At 38.7% G+C, this 18,442-nt stretch overlaps 1 protein-coding gene across 3 annotated transcripts in view; it reads right to left on the minus strand.

Moving 5' to 3' along the window:
• TTC26 (tetratricopeptide repeat domain 26) overlaps nucleotides 1-18,442 on the minus strand; it is a 53,231-nt gene that overhangs the window by 29,707 nt on the left and 5,082 nt on the right. Inside the window, exons 4-7 of one of the 3 annotated variants that reach the window (XM_038559422.1) lie at nucleotides 16,386-16,500; nucleotides 14,494-14,543; nucleotides 6,800-6,945; nucleotides 5,690-5,861 (exon numbers count right to left, since the gene is read on the minus strand). In XM_038559422.1, coding sequence (XP_038415350.1) covers nucleotides 5,690-5,861; nucleotides 6,800-6,945; nucleotides 14,494-14,543; nucleotides 16,386-16,500 — 483 coding nt within the window. Of the gene's footprint in view, nucleotides 1-5,689; nucleotides 5,862-6,799; nucleotides 6,946-14,493; nucleotides 14,544-14,700; nucleotides 14,798-16,385; nucleotides 16,501-18,442 lie in introns of those variants that run through there. The other 2 variants (XM_038559424.1, XM_038559423.1) reach the window with 2 other exon arrangements.

Consider the following 18,442-nt stretch of genomic DNA (forward strand, 5'->3'; position numbering starts at 1 on the left):
CCTGGAGTTTCTTTCTGAGTTGATGAAAATGCTCTAAAACTGTGGTGGTGGGATCCCTGGGTGGCGCAGAGGTTTAGCGCCTGTCTTTGGTCCAGGGTGTGATCCTGGAGACCGGGGATTGAATCCCACGTCGGGCTCCCGGTGCATGGAGCCTGCTTCTCCCTCTGCCTGTGTCTCTGCCTCTCTCTCTCTCTCTCTGTGCCTATCATAAATAAAAAAAATAAAAATAATAAAAAAAAATAAAAAACTGTGGTGGTGATTGCAATTATCTGTGAATATACTAAAAACCAATGAATTATACCCTTTAAAAGGCTGAATTATAGTCTGTGAGTTATATTTCAATGAAGCTATTAAAAAATAAAACTATAGAGCAGCCTCAGTGGCCCAGCGGTTTAGTGCCGCCTTCAGCCCAGGGTGTGATCCTGGAGACCCAGGATCGAGTCCCACGTCGGGCTCCCTGCATGGAGCCTGCTTCTCTCTCTGCCTGTGTCTCTGCCTCTCTCTCTCAATCTGTGCCTCTCATGAATAAATAAATAAAATTTTTAAAAAATAAAATAAAACTATAAATAAAAGATATGGGTCATCTTATCCATGTTAGAGTGAAAAATGACCTTTCCAAAAGCATGACACCAATGATAGAAACCATGTAAGAAATAATCTATATGAAACATATCCTTTTCCATTCAAATTTTCTGTCCTTATATTTATTTATTTTTTTTATTTTTTTTATTTTTTTTTCTGTCCTTATATTTAAAACATATATTAGGGTTTTGTCTTCTCAATCTAATTTGCCAATCTTTGTCTTTTAATTGAGAAATCAAACCTTTTAGATATAATTATAGGGGTGCCTGGCTTGCTCAGTCGGGGGAGCATGCAATATCTTGGTCTTGTTTGAGTCCCATGCTGGGTGTAGAGATTACTTAAAAAAATATTGAAAAAAATAAATATAACATAATTACAGATAATTTGGATTTGAAAAAGGGTAAAACAATAAGGCTTTTATTTTATTTTTTAAAAGATTTTATTTAAAAAAAAAAAGATTTTATTTATTCATGAGAGACACAGAGAGAGGCAGAGACATAGGCAGAAGGAGAAGCAGGCTCTTGGCAGGGAGCCTGATGTAGGACTCGATCCCTGAACCCAGGATCCTGCCTTGAGCTGGAGGCAGATGCTCAACCACTGAGCTACCCAGGCGTCCCTATTTTATTTTTTTTAAAGATTTTGGGCAGCCTGAGTAGCTCAGCGGTTTAGCGCCACCTTCAGTCCAGGGCCTGATCCTGAAGACCTGGGATGGAGTCCCACCTCAGGCTCCTGGCATGGAGCCTGCTTCTCCCTCTGCCTGTGTCTCTGCCTCTCTCTCTGTGTCTCTCATAAATTAATAAACAAAATCTTTAAAAAAAATAGAGATTTTATTTATTTGACAGAGAGATAGAGAAGGTCAGAGAGCACAAGTGGGGGTAAGGGCAGAGGGAGAAGCAGATTTCCTGTGGAGCAAGTAGCTGGATGCTGGGCTTGATCCCAGGACCCTGGGACTAAGACCTGACCCGCAGGCAGACAAGTTAATTGAAGGAGCCACCCAGGTGCCTCAACAATAAGGCTTTTAACCAGGGCGCCTGGCTGGTTCAGTCAGAAGAGCATGTGGCTCTTGATCTCCAGGTCATGAGTTCAAGCTCCACACGGGGAGAAGAGATTAAATATTTTTTTAAAATAAACAAAAAAAGGGATGTCTGGGTAGCTCAGCGGTTTAGCATCTGCCTTCAGCCCAGGGCATGATCCTGGAGTCCCGGGATCGAGTCCCACATCAGGCTATCTGCATGGAGCCTGCTTCTCCCTCTCCCTGTGTCTCTGCCTCTCTCTTTCTCTGTGTCTCTCATGAATAAGTAAATAAAATCTTTAAAAAAATAATAAATAAACAAAAAAAGAAGATAATACCAGTGAATATGATCTTGGGCCGGAAATCATCTTAAACAAGACACAGAAAGCATCAAACATAAAGGAAAAGATAGATAGCTTTGACAATATTTCTGCCTGCAAAACCTGTGATAATTGTGAATATTTACTGAAAGTTTACTATGTACATCAAATTAGGGACTTTACATATGTTGTATCATTTAATCTTCACAGCAATTTATAATAAGTCAGTCTATTACCTTCCTTATTTTGCAAATGATGCTTAAGGAGTTAAGGTAGTTCACCAAAAGCCACACAGCTACCGTGTGGAATTTAGGGTCTGATTTCAAAGCTCCTGCTCTTAATCACTATCGTAGAGGCTTTCCCAGTTTGGGGGGAAAAGTTCTTTTAACTCATTATCCTCTAAAATTAGCATTCTCCTTCCTTTCATCAGCATCTTATAGTCTTCATGATCTACTTATCATCTCTCTGCCATAGCCTTTATGACAAAACCCGATCCAAGCAATTACCACCCATTCCTCATCTCTGTCATCTAACTTCAACTCCCAATAATAACGATAATACTAATCAGACTGGTAAATCCTAGTTATGAAATCCAATGACTTTTTCTCAATCTTCATTTTATTGACCTCTTTTAAACTTTCTCCTTCTTTGGGATCCCTGGGTGGCGCAGCGGTTTGGCGCCTGCCTTTGGCCCAGGGCGCGATCCTGGAGACCCGGGATCGAATCCCACGTCGGGCTCCCGGTGCATGGAGCCTGCTTCTCCTTCTGCCTATGTCTCTGCCTCTCTCTCTCTCTCTCTCTGTGTGACTATCATAAATAAATAAAAATTAAAAAAAAAAAAAAAAACAAACTTTCTCCTTCTTTAAACACAAGTCTCCCTTAATTTCTTAGTCATACTAAGACTCATTCAACCAACGCTTAGTTGACATCAACTCTGTGTGTACATTATGCCAGGTACCAGATACTCATGTCAAAAGACACAGTATCAATCCTCAATAAACTTGTCTACGTGAAAGATAATCAGGCAATTATCAAATATATATACATATATATGTATACATATATAAATCCATCTATTTATATACATATAATCACATATAAGAGAATAGAAGAAAGTACCCCTAAATTTACAGTTAAGTATATAGGCTTTAGACTCAGATAAACAAGTCAGATAGAGATCTGAATTTGTCACATGTTAGTTGTAAAACTTTGGGCAAGTTATTTAAAGTACTTCAAAAATTCAGTGAATCATTACAGATTATGTCATGCTTACTACAGAAGAGCAGAATGCTATTCGTGTTTGTGAAGAGAATGAACCATAGAATGCTGAGCCTATTATACAAATTACTAGAGGAATGCGTGATTTTTAAGTGGTTTAATAAAACTATCAGCAAACACAAACTATATTCTACAGCTAACAACCGTCCCCTCAAAAAAAGGCTTGTCAGGGTACATTTGACATAGTCGTCTACTGCTTGAATACATTATAAAATTAATATGTAAACTACAGGGATGCCTGGGTGGTTCAGTGGTTGGGCGTCTACCTTCGGCTCAGGGTGTGATTCTGGGGTCCTGGGATCGACTCCCACATTGGGCTCGCTGCATGGAGCCTGCTTCTCCCTCTGCCAGTGTCTCTGCCTCTCTCTCTGTGTCTCTCATGAATAGATAAATAAAATCTTTAAAAAAAAAAAACAGTAATATGGGGATCCCTGGGTGGCTCAGCGGTTTAGCGCCTGCCTTTGGCCCAGGGCGCGATCCTGAAGTCCCGGGATCGAGTCCCGCGTTGGGCTCCTGGCATGGAGCCTGCTTCTCCCTCTGCCTGTGTCTCTGCCTCTCTCTCTCTCTCTCTCTCTGTCTATCATAAATCAATCAATCAATCAATCAATCAATCAATAAATCTTAAAAAAACAGTAATATGTAAACTACACACACATAATTTCAAATGAAAAACCGTGTCTTTTGGGGGATAGGAAATGCAGTGTGGTGCCTCCTGATTTGCATCATGCTAGAGAATATCAGTTAAGTATGCTACCCATACCACACTATGGAAAGAACACGTGCAGACAAAATGTCAACATCGAATAGACTGGAAAAACCTGGCAAAGTCCCCAAGATTAACTCAAGGTAGAAAGGCAAGAATGTATTTCTTTTATTTGCTCTTACCACAGGCCAAAAACTCTGAAGAGATCAAATTGCAAACCAGTTTACTATTGAACTGCTGATGCTAGAAACCAGCCAACTGGGCAGACTCCAGGGACTCTTTAGTTGAAGTAAGTACACCCAGGAATGTGTTGTAGATAACATATAAATGGACTGCTCAATTGCACGCTAAGCAATTGAAGTGGCTGGCATTTGTACGGCCACAACAGATCACTTTTATTGACATAAGCCACAAAAAGTGAATCTGGGCCTATGATAAGGACACATGCTTTCCACTCTGCCCCTCTTTCACAATTACTAAATACTGTTTCACTCAGGAGCTGAGTCTGCTGTCAGCTAAAGTATGGCAATAATGTCCCTTGCTATTAAATTTTCACAGTGAATTTTGCCTTGATGGAGTTAATTTGTTGATTTCAGTTCCTTTCCCTCCTCCTTCAGGGGCACGATGCCAGCTAGAACCGCTTTTTGGGCAAGGGTAGGATTTTAAAATTTTGACACATGCACAAACATTACATTTGAATTTTGGTGGCTTCTGACATCAACTAAAGTAATGGTTGAGAAAGTAATTTCCAAGCATGGTGCCCCTCACACAGTTAACTTAACAATAACCTGTATAGGGGCATCTGGCTGGCCTAGTTGGAAAAGTGTGCAAGTCTTGATCTCAGGGTTTTAAGACTGAGCCCCATGGTAGGTATAGAGATTACTTTAAAAACTAAAGTCTTTTTAAAAAAATCACCTGCTTATTATATAAATAAATATCTGTAAATAGATATGGTATAGAACATGTCCTCTTTTTTTCTCTCTCTGTATATGTGTGTGAGTGTGTAGTGAAAAATAAAAGAGGGTCCCACGTATGGGATAAAGAGAATTTATCCACAGGATTGTCAGGGAAACTAAATAATAGATACAAAGCATTCTGCAAAGTACCTAGAAGTTAGGTAATTTCTAAATATTTATAAAATGTTTACCACTAATGCCTTTAAAAGAGATGCTAACTTATAACAAACAGAATAAGGCATTCCAGGAAATGAGAATGTCATAAGCTATGATAGTAGGAGAGCATGGTGTGTGGAACAATGTTGGTGGCTAGACTGGAAAGGACAAGGCTAGAGGCAGGGAAATTATTTAAAGAACCGAAATAAGAGATGTACCCAGACTAGAGCAGTGGTAGAGGAGAAGGGACAGATCAAAGAAATATCTAGGACGTAGAACTTAATAGGAACTGGTAGGTGATTACATAGAGGGGGAGAGTGAAGAAAAAGACTGATGGAAATCCTAGGTTTATGACGTGATTTACATGCTGGTGACAATAAACCACAGAGCCACAAACCTATTTTAGAGGAAGAAGCAGAACTGTTCAGTTTCGACATAAATTTAAGTTAATGTAAAGCATCTAGGTAAAGATCATCTACAATACATTAGACACACAGAATTCAAAAGTCACCATTTTTTTAGAATATCCAATCAATATAAATAGTTGATTCTCATAGAATCACCTTAGCAATAACAAAGGGATATTATATTAATCAGGAATTACAGATAGTAGAGTCTTATGAATAACCCAGAAAGTATACGGTTATTCAAACTGGAATTAAAAACACATTTCCATCACTACCTCAGCTGCTTTGCCGTTGTAAAGGCGAAAATGATTACAGGCCTTAAGATTGAGTGCGATGGTGCTATCAGGAATTTGCTGAAGGTAAACTGCCAGAACTTCTTGAGACACATCATAGTAATCCAACTTGTAGTAACATAGGGCCACATAAACATTGAGGGCAAGGTATTCCCTATTAGATGAAAGAATTAAGGGTTAAAGTTTAAGTCTACTTCATAGTAAGATTGTCAAACTACAAAGACTTTTTTAATGGTTCAAATGGACAACCAGGTGAAGAGAACATGAATTTGCCTTTTGAAGAAAGAAGGCAAGATATCATCAGTGCAATATTTTTCTTTTGTATTGTAATATTTGGGTGTTTTAATTTAAGTAGAATGAGAGATGACAACTAAAGAAGAAAGGGAAGCATCCAACTCCTACTAATTCATGTTAAAAAGACTAACACATGCTATCACTGGGCAAAACTGTAAATAAGCGTACACCATACAGAGAACAGACACTCAAAGCAAACAGACTTGATGACTGAGAAGAAGAATGGGTGAGGTGCAGGTAAGCAAAAGAGGAGAAGGCAGGTAGATGAGATCTTTTTGGGAAGTGGAAGAGAGACCCAGTGGGCAGTGATAAAGTTGGAATCTTCATTCTTCAGAATGGTTTATTTCTAATTTTGTCAGCAAGTTCCCTTCAATCCAATACAATGCTGAAATGATACATTTAGATTATGCATTTTCAACAGGGGCCAGATCATCCCCAAGGGGTAAAAAAATCCTTATGAAAAAGTGAAAAATTGTACTCATTTTAAGTATAAAGCATAGATATACATTCAGTACATAAATGGACATACATTATATCTGTGGTTTTAAAATTTCATGAGAAAGTGATGGAGGCAGGAGGAGCCTAAAAGGGCTCCTTGGAAGGATGATAGTGAAATAAAAGTGGAGAAATCCTGATCTGGAGAATACGGAGTTCTTAATCTGACTACATTATTAGCTAAATGGATTTGAACACATGGTGATTAGATTGGAAGGACACTAGGTCCTCAGCCCAAACAGTTACAGAAAAAGCTAACAAAATGAGATTGTGAGTTTTCAATAGACATGGAAAGACACAGACCTGTTATCTAGCAGTATTCGCTTATAAATATCAATAGCTTCTTGGTAATGAGATCGCATATAGTGGATTGAGGCCAAACTGAGTTGATCTTCTGTGATATCTTGAAGATTCTGATGAAAGTTCATCAACTTCTTCTCATCATTAAACTAAAATTGTCAAAGGGAAGAAGACATGTAAAGATTCATACTAGAGTACAGTTAATCAACACCTATGGTACAGAGATTTTAATTCCTGGCCCTCCAGCCATCTTGTCTCTTAGTTCTCCCTCTTTCTCTTCAGTTCCTTATCTTCTTCTCCTCTGTCTCTCCTTCAAAAAAAAGGATGAAAACAGCCTGTGGAGGCATAGCCTTGACAGTGGAAAGCCTTTGAGACATAATTATATTAATTATTTGACCCCTCCTTCATCTTCTTCCTTTCCTTTTTTCCCCTGTGTTATCATTTTTATATCCTGTTTCATAGTAAGGTAGAAAATGTTAAAGTATGTGAAGAGAGAGACACCTGGGGGGCTCAGTGTGTTGAATGTCCGGCTCTAGATTTCAGCTCAGGTCATGATCTCAGGGTCATGGGATCAAGCCCTGCATTGGACTCTGCTCACCGGGGAGTCTGCTTCTCTCCTTCTCCCTCTCCGTGGGTCTTTCTCCCCAACCCTCACTTGCTCTCTTTCTCTCTCTCTCAATGAATAAATAAATCTTTAAAAATGTTTTTTAAAAAGTATGTAAAGAGATATAATAGACAAATATTAAACAAAAGGGAGTGGTGTAGCTATACAAATATGACAAAGTAGACTTTATGTGGAGAGGAATTTTCAGAGATAAAGAGAGACATTTTATAATGATGTTTCAATCCACTGGAAGGACAGAACAATTCTAAACTTGTAAGTACTTTATGTTAGAGTCTGAAAAACATGTAACACAAAAACTGAAAGAACTAAATAGAGATGGATAATTATACTGTGAAATTTTTAAATGTGCTAAGAATAATTATTTTCATATAATGGCTATGGATGATTTGATAAACTTTTAGTAAAATAATTTAGCAATATCAATTAAAAACTTTATTTTTTTAAAAAAGATTTATTTATTTATTTATTTATTTATTTATTTATTTGAGAGAGAGAGAGAGAGAGAATACATGCCTGCAAGTGGGGAGAGGGGCAGAGGGACAGGGAGAGAGAGACTCCCAAGCAGGCTCCATGCTGAGTGCAGAGCCCAATGTGGGGCTTGATTCCATCATCCTGAGTTCATGACCTGAGTGGAAATCAAGAGTTAGATGCCTAACTGAATAAGCCATCCAGATGACCTGCCAATTAAAGCCTTTAAAGTTGTTCAAATTCAATAACTCACTAAGCCCATTCCTAGGTTGTTCAGAATAACATTTTTATAATTAAAATTAAAACAATCTAAATGGGATTGATTCTTCTTTTTTTTTTTTAATTTTTATTTATTTATGATAGTCACACACAGAGAGAGAGAGAGGCAGAGACATAGGCAGAGGGAGAAGCAGGCTCCATGCACCGGGAGCCCGAAGTGGGATTCGATCCCCGGTCTCCAGGATCGTGCCCTGGGCCAAAGGCAGGCGCTAAACTGCTGCGCCACCCAGGGATCCCCTGGGATTGATTCTTTGACTTCTCTTTCTACTTTATTGGTGTATACATCTATTGAAATGATCATATGGTTCTTATCCTTTCCTTTACTAATTAATGTGGTGTATCACATTGATTAACTTGTGAAAACTGAACTGCCCTTGCAGCCCAAAAGATAAATCCCACTTAATCATGGTGAATGATTCTTTAAATGTACTATTGGATTTGGTTTGCTAATATTTTATCGAGAATTTCTGCATCCATGTTCATCAGGGATATTGGCCTGTAGTTCTCTTTTTTAGTGGAGTCTATCTGGTTTTGGTATCAGGGTAATGCTGGCCTCATAAAATAAAATTAACAACACAAGAAACAACAGGTATTAGCAAGGACATGGAGAAAAAGGAACGAACCCTCTGCACTGTGGGTGGGAATGCAAACTGGTGCAGCCACTCCGGAAAACAGTATGGAGGTTCCTCAAAATGGTAAAAATAGAACTATCCTAGATCCAGCAACGGCACTACCAGGTATTTAACCAAAGGATACAAAAATACAAAGGATACAAAAATAATAATTCAAAGGGAGGGGATCCCTGGGTGGCTTGGCGGTTTAGCACCTGCCTTTGGCCCAGGGCGCGATCCTGGGGACCCGGGATCGAGTCTCGCGTCGGGCTCCCGGCATGGAGCCTGCTTCTCTCTCTGCCTGTGTCTCTGCCTTTCTCTATGTCTATCATGAATAAATAAATAAAATATTTTTAAAAAAATAATTCAAAGGGATACATACTCTGATGTTTATAGCAGCATTATTTACAATAGCCAAATTATGGAAAGAGCCCAAATGTCCATCAACTGATAAATGGATAAAGAAGAGGTGGTGCATATTTATATATGTTATACATATATAGATGGATATATATGCGTGTATATGCACAATGGAATATAACTCAGCCATAGAAAAGAATGAAATTTTGCCATTTGGGGCAAGGCAACATGGATGGATCTAGAAAGTGTAATGCCAAGTAAGATATCAGTTAGAGAAAGACAAATACCATATGACTTCACTCATATGTGGAATTTAAGAAAAAAAAACAGGGACACCTGGGGGGGCTCAGTGCTTGAGTGTCTGCCTTTGGCTCAGGGTGTGATCCTAGGGTCCTGGGATTAAGCCCACATCAGGCTCCCCACAGGGAGCCTACTTCTCTCTCTGCCTATGTCTCTGCCTCTCTCTCTCTGTGTCTCTCATGAATAAATAAAATCTTAAAAAAAAAAAAAAAAAGAAGAAGAGAAACAAAACAAATGAGCCATAGGGAAAAGAAGAGAGGGACAGGCAAACCAAGAAACAGACCCTTAATGATGGTACCAGAGGGGAGGTGGGTGGGAGGGATGGATTAAATATGGTATGGGGATTAGGAATGCATTTGTGATGATCACCGGGTGTTGTGTATAACTATTAAAAAAATTAAAGATAAATATATACATATAATCTAAAAGTCAAATAACTAGGAAACATGCATACAATGAAATATTATAAAAACTATTTTAAAAAGTCATAGTCTTAAAGACTAGTGACTTGGGGATATGCTCATTGTATACAGATAAGTAAAAAATAAAAGCAGAATACAAAAATGTATATTCAGCATGTCTCATCATGCAAAACAAAAAATAAAATATAAATATGCATATAAAAATAATTATCTTGGGATCCCTGGGTGGCGCAGCGGTTTGGCGCCTGCCTTTGGCCTAGGGCGCGATCCTGGAGACCCAGGATCGAATCCCACGTCGGGCTCCCGGTGCATGGAGCCTGCTTCTCCCTCTGCCTATGTCTCTGCCTCTCTCTCTCTCTCTCTCTGACTATCATAAATAAATAAAAAAAAAATTAAAAAAAAATAATTATCTTTATTAATTTGAGAGAGAGAGAAAGAAAAAAAAGAGAACACAAGCAGGGGGAGGGACAGAGGGAGAGGGAGAAGCAGACTCCCCACTGAGCAAGGAGCTTGACTCAGGGCTCCATCCCAGGATCTTGAGAACATGACCTGAGCCCAAGTCAGATGCTTAACTGACTGAGCCACCCAGGTATCCCAGGGCAGTTCTATTTGTAACACTTTAAAGAACTTCCATATCCTTCTCCAGAGCACCTGCACCAGTTTGTGTTTCTACCAATAGTGCAAGAGGGTTCCCCTTTGTCTTTATTCTCACCAACACCTGTTGTTTCTTGTGTTGTTAATTTTAGCCATCCTGACAGGTGTGAGATAGTATCACATCATGGTTTTGATTTGTATTTCCCTGAAAATGAGTGATGTTGAGCATCTTTTCCTATGTCTGTTAGCCACCTGGATATCTTGTTTGGCTAAGTGTCTATTCATGTCTTCTGCCCATTTCTTAATTTTTTAGGTGTTGAGTTTGATAAGTTCTTTGTAGATTTTGGATACTAACCCTTTACCAGATATTGTCGTTTGCAAATATATTCTCCCATCCTGTAGGCTGCCTTTTAGTTTTGTTGTTTCCTTTGTTGTGCAGAAGCTTTTTATCTTGATGAAGTCCCAATAGTTCATTTTGGCTTTTGTTTTCCTTGCCTCAGGAGACATGTCTAGTAAGAAGTTGCTACAGCTGACGTCAAAAAGATTGCTGCCTGTGTTCTCTTCTAGGATTTTTTTTTTTATAAATTTTTATTTATTTATGATAGTCTCACAGAGAGAGAGAGAGGCAGAGACACAGGCAGAGGGAGAAGCAGGCTCCATGCACCGGGAGCCCGACGTGGGATTCGATCCCAGGTCTCCAGGATCGCGCCCTGGGCCAAAGGCAGGCGCCAAACCGCTGCGCCACCCAGGGATCCCATGAGCCACCCAGGGATCCCTCTTCTAGGATTTTGATAGTTTCCTGTCTCACATTTAGGTCTTTCATTCATTTTAAATTTATTTTTGTATGTGTATGGCGTAAGAAAGTAGTCCAGTTTCATTTTGCATGTGGCTGTTCAGTTTTCCAAATACCATTTGTTTTGTTTTTTTTTAACTTTCTTTTTTTTAATTTTTTAATTTTTTAATTTTTAGATTTTATTTATTTATTTATTGAGAGAGAGAGAGAGAGAGAAAGAGAGAGAGAATGGCTGGGACACAGGCAGAGGGAGAAGCAGGCTCCATGCAGGGAACCTGACATGGGACTCGATCCCGGATCTCCAGGATCACACCCCAGGCTGCAGGCGGCGCTAAATCACTGCGCCACAGGGGCTGCCCTCGAATACCATTTGGAGATAATGTCTTTTTTTCCATTGGCTATTCTTTCCTGCTTTGATGAAGATTAATTGACTATATAGTTGTGGATCTATTTCTGGATTCTCTATTCTGTTCCACTGATCTACGTCCCCGTTTTTGTGCCAGTACTGTACTGTCTTGAGCACTATACTTTTGTAATATAGTTTGAAATCCAAAATCATGATGCCTCCAGTTTTGTTTTTCTTTTTCAGAATTGCTTTGGCTATTCGGGGTCTTTTGTGGTTCCATACAAATTATTCCAGCTCTGTGAAAAATGCTAGTGGTATTTTGATGGGGATTGCATTAAGTGTGTAGATTGCTTTGGGTAGTATAGACACTTGAACAATGTTTGTTCATGGAATGCTTTTCCATTTCTTTGTGTCCTCTTTAATTTCTTTCATAGGTGTTCTATACTTTTCAGAGTATAGATCTTTTATTTCTTTAGTTAGATTTATTCCTAGATATATTATGATTTTTGATGCAATTGTAAATGGGATCAATTCCTTGATTTCTTTTTCTGCTGCTTTGTTGGTGGTGTATAGAAATGCAACAGATTTCTGCACATTGATTTTTTTTTAAAGATTTTTTTATTTATTCATGAGAGACACAGAGAGAGGCAGAGACATAGGCAGAGGGAGAGCCCAATGTGGGACTTGATCTCAGAACCCTGGGATCACACCCTGAGCCAAAGGCAGACACTTAACCACTGGGCCACCCAGGCATCCCCTCTGCACATTAATTTTATATCCTGCGACTTTGCTGAATTCATGTATTAGTTCTAGCAATTGTTTGGTGGAGTTTTTCAGGTTTTTTACAGAATATCATGTTGTCTACAAATAGTGAAAGTTTGACTTCTTCCTTGCCAGTTTAGATGCCTTTTATTTCTTTTTGTTGTCTGATTGCTGAGGCTAAGACTTCCAATACCATGTTTATTAGTAATTGTTAGAGTCGACATCCTTGTCTTGTTCCTGACCACAGGGGAAAGGCTCTCAGTTTTTCCCCACTGAGGATAATATTAGCTGTGGGTCTTTTGTATATGGCTTTTATTGATGTTGAGGTCCATCTATCTCTACTTCGGGTTTTTATTAGGAAAAGATAAAAAAAAAAAAAAGGAAAAGATGCTGTAGGGCAACCTGGGTGGCTCAGCGGTTTGGTGCCACCTTCAGCCCAGGGTGTGATCCTGGAGACCTGGGATCGAGTCCTACATCGGGGTCCCTGCATGGAGCCTGCTTCTCCCTCTGCCTGTGTCTCTGCCTTTCTCTCTCTCTGTGTCTCTCATGAATAAATAAATAAATAAAATCTTAAAAAAGAAAGATGCTGTATTTTGTCAAATGCTTTTTCTGCATCTATTGACAGGATCATATGTTTTTTATCCTTTCTTTTATTAATATGGTATATCACATTGATTGATTTGCAAATATTGAATCACCCTGCAGCCCAGGAATAAATCCCATTTGATTGCAGTGAATAATTCTTTTAATGTACTGTTGAATTTGATTTGCTATTATTTTATTGAGAATTTTTGCATCCATGTTCATCAGGGATATTGCCCTGTAATTCTACTTTTTAGTGGGTATAGATGTTACTTCCTTCTTCAATTTTTGCTTACTTATATTTTAATATAATTAATATGTAACCTCTATAATGTGGAAAATTATTTTTAAAAACCATTTTATGATGATGATTGAAATTATTGCTATATAAAAAAAAAAAAAGAAAAAAAGAAATTATTGCTGTAAGGCAACGGTACCTGGCTGGCTCAGTAGGTAGATAGTGACTCTTGATCTTGGGGTTGTGAGTTTGAGTCCCATGTTGGGTGTAGAGGTTACTTAAATGAATAAATAAAAACTTTTTAAAAAGGGGCAGCTGGGTGGCTCAGTCAGTTAAGCACCCAACTCTTGATTTCAGCTCAGGTCATGACCTTACGGTTGTGATATTGAGCCCCACATCAGGCTCCACACTAGGTATGAAACCTGCTTAAGATTCTCTCTCTCGCTCTTCCTCTGCACCCCTCACTCTTGCATGCTCTGTCTTTCTCTCTCTCTCTCCCCCTCTCTCCTTTTAAAGATTTTATTTATTTATTTATTTATTTATTTATTTATTTATTTATTTGAGAGAGGGAGAGAGAGAAAGAGAGAGAGAGAGCGTGCACACACAAGCAGAGGGAGAGGCAGAGGGAAAGGGAGAAGCAGGCTCTCCACTGAGCAAGGAACCAGATGCAGGGCCCAATCCCAGGACCCCAGGATCATGACCCGAGCTGAAGGCAGACACTTAACTGACTGAGCCACCAAGTCATCCCTCTCCCTCTCTCTTAAAAAAACAAAACAAAACAAACCTTATTCCTCTAAGGCAATTTTGAAAAATGTGTATTTCTAGGAGTTAAGACAAAGCTTCTTTCAGTCTGCTTCCAAGAGACAATAGGATAGTTGAAAGAAACTGATCTTCAATGACTATTACTTTTAAGAAGAACAACAATTGGGCAGCCCAGGTGGCTCAGTGGTTTCGCATTGCCTTCGGCCCAGGGCCTGATCCTGGACACCCGGGATCGAGTCCCACATCGGGCTTCCTGTATGGAGCCTGCTTCTCCCTCTGCCTGTGTCTCTGCCTCTCTTTCTCTCTGTGTCTCTCATGAATAAATAAATAAAATCTTTAAACAAACAAACAAAAAGAACAACAATTTAACATCTCTTAACAGATTAGTAGTGTAAAAACACTAAGGGTGAAAAATCCTATAAAATTAATACCTATATTCTACTTGTTCTAGAACTATTATTAATAAGCATTTCTTATTTTTTTCACCATTGTTTTTAACAAGAAGGAAGAAAAAATATTTTCAAAACAAGAAGTGTGAAATGAGAACATAAATACCTTATGAGCCAAGTGGAAGAGGAGGCGGTTTTGAAGTCGGCTTTTTGGAGCTGAAAAAAAAAAGTTCAAGCTGCTTATTACTGTCTATGACACTTAGTCCCTTGCAAGAACGACAGGAGTGATACTCAGATAATCTTCTCAAATCTTTATCTATGTGATCCTAATCTGTCTCTACCATCATATATATCATTTTAGTCTGGTATCTACCTGCAGTGGCAGCAACAGCATCAGGAACCAGAAAAAAAAAAGTTCTGTTCTTCCCCAGCACTTGTTCTACTTGATTTCATCATGGTGACCCACAGCACAATGCCACACACACAGTTCCAGTACCAGCCCACAGCTGGGCTGTTCACACACTAACCAAACACTGGAAATAAACAGTTTTGTTTATCTCAATTCATGTAGAAATCCAGTGTCATTCAGCTGTTCTTCCAAGTATTCCTTGTCAATCCCTTCTAAAATCTCCTTTTCTACAATTATATGGCCATATTTTCTTAAATATTAGCCCAGTCTCTACTCCATGTATCTTCTAGCATGATAATCTGCCACACTGAAACAGTCAACCAAATGAAAAGGTAAACATCTTTCAAGTTCCAAATCCCCTTTTCACTGTTGAAGAATTTTCCTAAATCTAGATACCTAACCCTACGGTCTTTTTACAGAAAAAAATCATACTTCAAAGCATAAAAAAGAAAAAATTAAATGGAAAGATAGCTAGCTACCTTGATCACTTTCTATGTGTCTAACACTCTTTTAGGTACAGATAAAGTCTAGAAACATGAGATAAATAATAACTTAAAGGCTCGTATAACTAAATTAAGAAAAACGACATTAGTACACAGGAAATAGTTTGTGTAGTGATTAAGAAAGGCTTCAAGTTCCACAAGACCCATGAATCTGAGCTGGAATAGTTCCTAAATATGTATATATCAGTTAATTCTCTAAGAATTCTATCTTAGAATATATTCTTTCCTAACAAACATCCCCTTGGCCAGTTTCTCTACATTTCTTTGAATTTAATCTGATTCATACTCTCATTATTTTTATCTTTCCTCCCCTGTTTTTCTTTGTCCTATTCTTACTTGCAGGTTGATGTCCAGTTCTTCTTAGACAGCTGTCAGGACAAATAAAGCAAATAAAAATAAGTCTGAATTCTCAAGTGGAAATTACTTGGCTTTTCACTCAGAAGCAGGGAAAACAGCTATAAAATCCATATTGATAGGGCTTAGACAAGTATCCTCAGCTCCTACAACAGCATGAATATCCTACCATGAGGGGGCCTAAGAAAGATAACTTGCCCTTTTGCTTCTCTTACCCTGCTTGTCTGCTATAGGTAGGGTGGGGAGAGGAAGCAGCATAGAGATTAACTCTCTCTTTAAAGTTGCTTAGATTCAGGGATCCCTGGGTGGCTCAGCAGTTTGGCAGCTGCCTTTGGCCCAGGGTGTGATCCTGGAGTCCCGGGATCGAGTCCCATATCAGGCTCCCTGCATGGCGCCTGCTTCTCCCTCTGCCTGTGCCTCTGCCTCTTTCTCTCTCTCTCTCTCTCTCTCTCTGTGTCTCTCATGAATAAATAAATAAAATCTTTAAAAAAATAAAATAAATAAAGTTGCTTAGATTCAATGTTCTTTGAAGATTAAATCTATTGTTTAGTTTTCTTTTCTTTTTAAAGATTTTATTTTTAAGTAATCTCGACTCCCAACATGGGTCTTGAACTTACAACCCCAAGATCAAGAGTCACATGCTCTACTGACTGAGCCAGCCAGGTGCCCTATTTTTCAGTTTTCTAATTGTGCTTGGTTTCTCCATAGAAAAATGAATTAAATGTTTTAAAATCTCTAAAATAACTCATATCATTAGTGATGAGTACTAGATATTAAAAGGGGCCATTTTACCTTTAAATCCAGCTGCTTCAGCTTGTTTATACATTCCAAGAAAAAAGTAGGTACAGGCTAGGTTCACCCAGACTTCAGGATTGCAATTTTCCTCTTTTGTTGCGTTTTCATATTCCTGAAATATATATTAAGCAGGGATCTCATTTCGGCAGTAAAGCAACCGATGAGCCATTCTTCTATAATGGAATAGGATTTCTTACTGAGATTGGGCAACTTCACATTTAGGGAATCCTATATGCTCCTGAACTATTCTGTACCTGCAAGATTAAATACTGAAGCTATAGTTCAATCCTATTGTCCCCCAAGGGGGACAGTTGTCCACCTAATTAAAAAAAAATTTTTTTTTAAGACTTATTTATTTGAGAGAGAGGGCATGGGCCCATTCATGTGCAGGAGGAGGGGCAAAGGAAGAAGAGAATCTTAAGTAGATGGCCTGCTGAGCATGGAGCTGGAGGCAGGGCTAGACCTCATGACCTGAGTCAAAACCAAGAGTCAGACACCGACTGCACTGCCCAGGCATCCCTGTTTTCCACATAATCTTAAACTTTTTTTTTTCCTTTTGAACAATGATATGGGCTAACAAACTACAGAAATGAAAAGTAACTAAGGGATCCCTGGGTGGCGCAGCGGTTTGGCGCCTGCCTTTGGCCCCAGGCCCGATCCTGGAGACCCGGGATCGAATCCCACGTCGGGCTCCCGGTGCATGGAGCCTGCTTCTCCCTCTGCCTATGTCTCTGCCTCTCTCTCTCTGTGACTATCATAAATAAATAAAAATTAAAAAAAAAAAGTAACTAAAATACTTTATTTTTGCTAACTTAAAAAAATAAAAGAAATGCATAGGTTCAGTTAACTTAATATTTGATAACCTTAATATACTACCAATACTATTTCATTCTAATTGTTTTCTGGCTTTACTTATTTGGCTTTACATTTTAAAAAGTCATTTTCTTTTTCTTTTTTTTTTAATTTTTATTTATTTATGATAGCCACACACACAGAGAGAGAGAGGCAGAGACATAGGCAGAGGGAGAAGCAGGCTCCATGCACCGGGAGCCCGACGTGGGATTCGATCCCGGGTCTCCAGGATCGTGCCCTGGGCCAAAGGCAGGCGCTAAACCGCTGCACCACCCAGGGATCCCTAAAAAGTCATTTTCATGGCACCTGGGTGGCTCAGTCTGTTAAGTGTCTACCTTTGGCTCAGATAATGATCTCGGGATCCTGGGATCAAGCCCCACATCAGGCTCCCTGCTTCAGTGGGGAGCCTGCTTCTCCCTCTGTTCCTCTCCCCTGCTCATGCACTTGCACACACACACTCTCTCTCTCCATCTCAAATAAACAAAACAGTGTTTTTTAAAAAGGCATTTTCTTCCTGAAAAGAACACTTCCCGAGATTCATTTTGTCAACCATGTTTTCCACACACTCTATTTATCAGACTTTACCAGTTACCTTTGTTTCTTTTTCTTCCTATACTTGGGCTACTCTCTTTCCCCTCTATCTTTCACCAACATCAGCAGCCTCTAATCTGTCTGTTTCATACCTTCCTTCTGCCCTCACTGATTTTGTTGTTTTTGTCCTTTGTCATACCTCCTCATTACCTAATCTTGGACACTTTTGCCTGGTTATGCAGGTTTTATAAATATCCTTAGATTACATTTGGGGGTAAGGATATGTAGAAAATGTTCAAATAATTTCATTTATGCTTTAAAAACTGCTTGACAAAAGGCGACTAAAATTTTATCTAGATTCATAATCTTATAGGTTGCTCATTAGATAGGTGCTGTTTACAATGACCAAGAAAAACAATTTTTGAAATCCAACTTGCACAAATATAAAGATAATATAATCTTTCCTATGTCTAAAATTAGCCCAGCACAATAAAAGTAAACTTCTTTTGAGAAAAGCATCATGGCAATTTTATCAAAAGGATTTATTTCTCTTCTTCTAAAGATTTCCTTAAGAAATACTACTATAAATATTTTCAACAATCTCATTAGTATATACCTAAAAGCAAAGAATAAATTAGACATATATAAATATATATATATATTTTTTTAAT

Source organism: Canis lupus, chromosome 16 (genome assembly GCF_011100685.1).
Source record: "Canis lupus familiaris isolate Mischka breed German Shepherd chromosome 16, alternate assembly UU_Cfam_GSD_1.0, whole genome shotgun sequence".
NCBI classification, from domain to species: domain Eukaryota; kingdom Metazoa; phylum Chordata; class Mammalia; order Carnivora; family Canidae; genus Canis; species Canis lupus.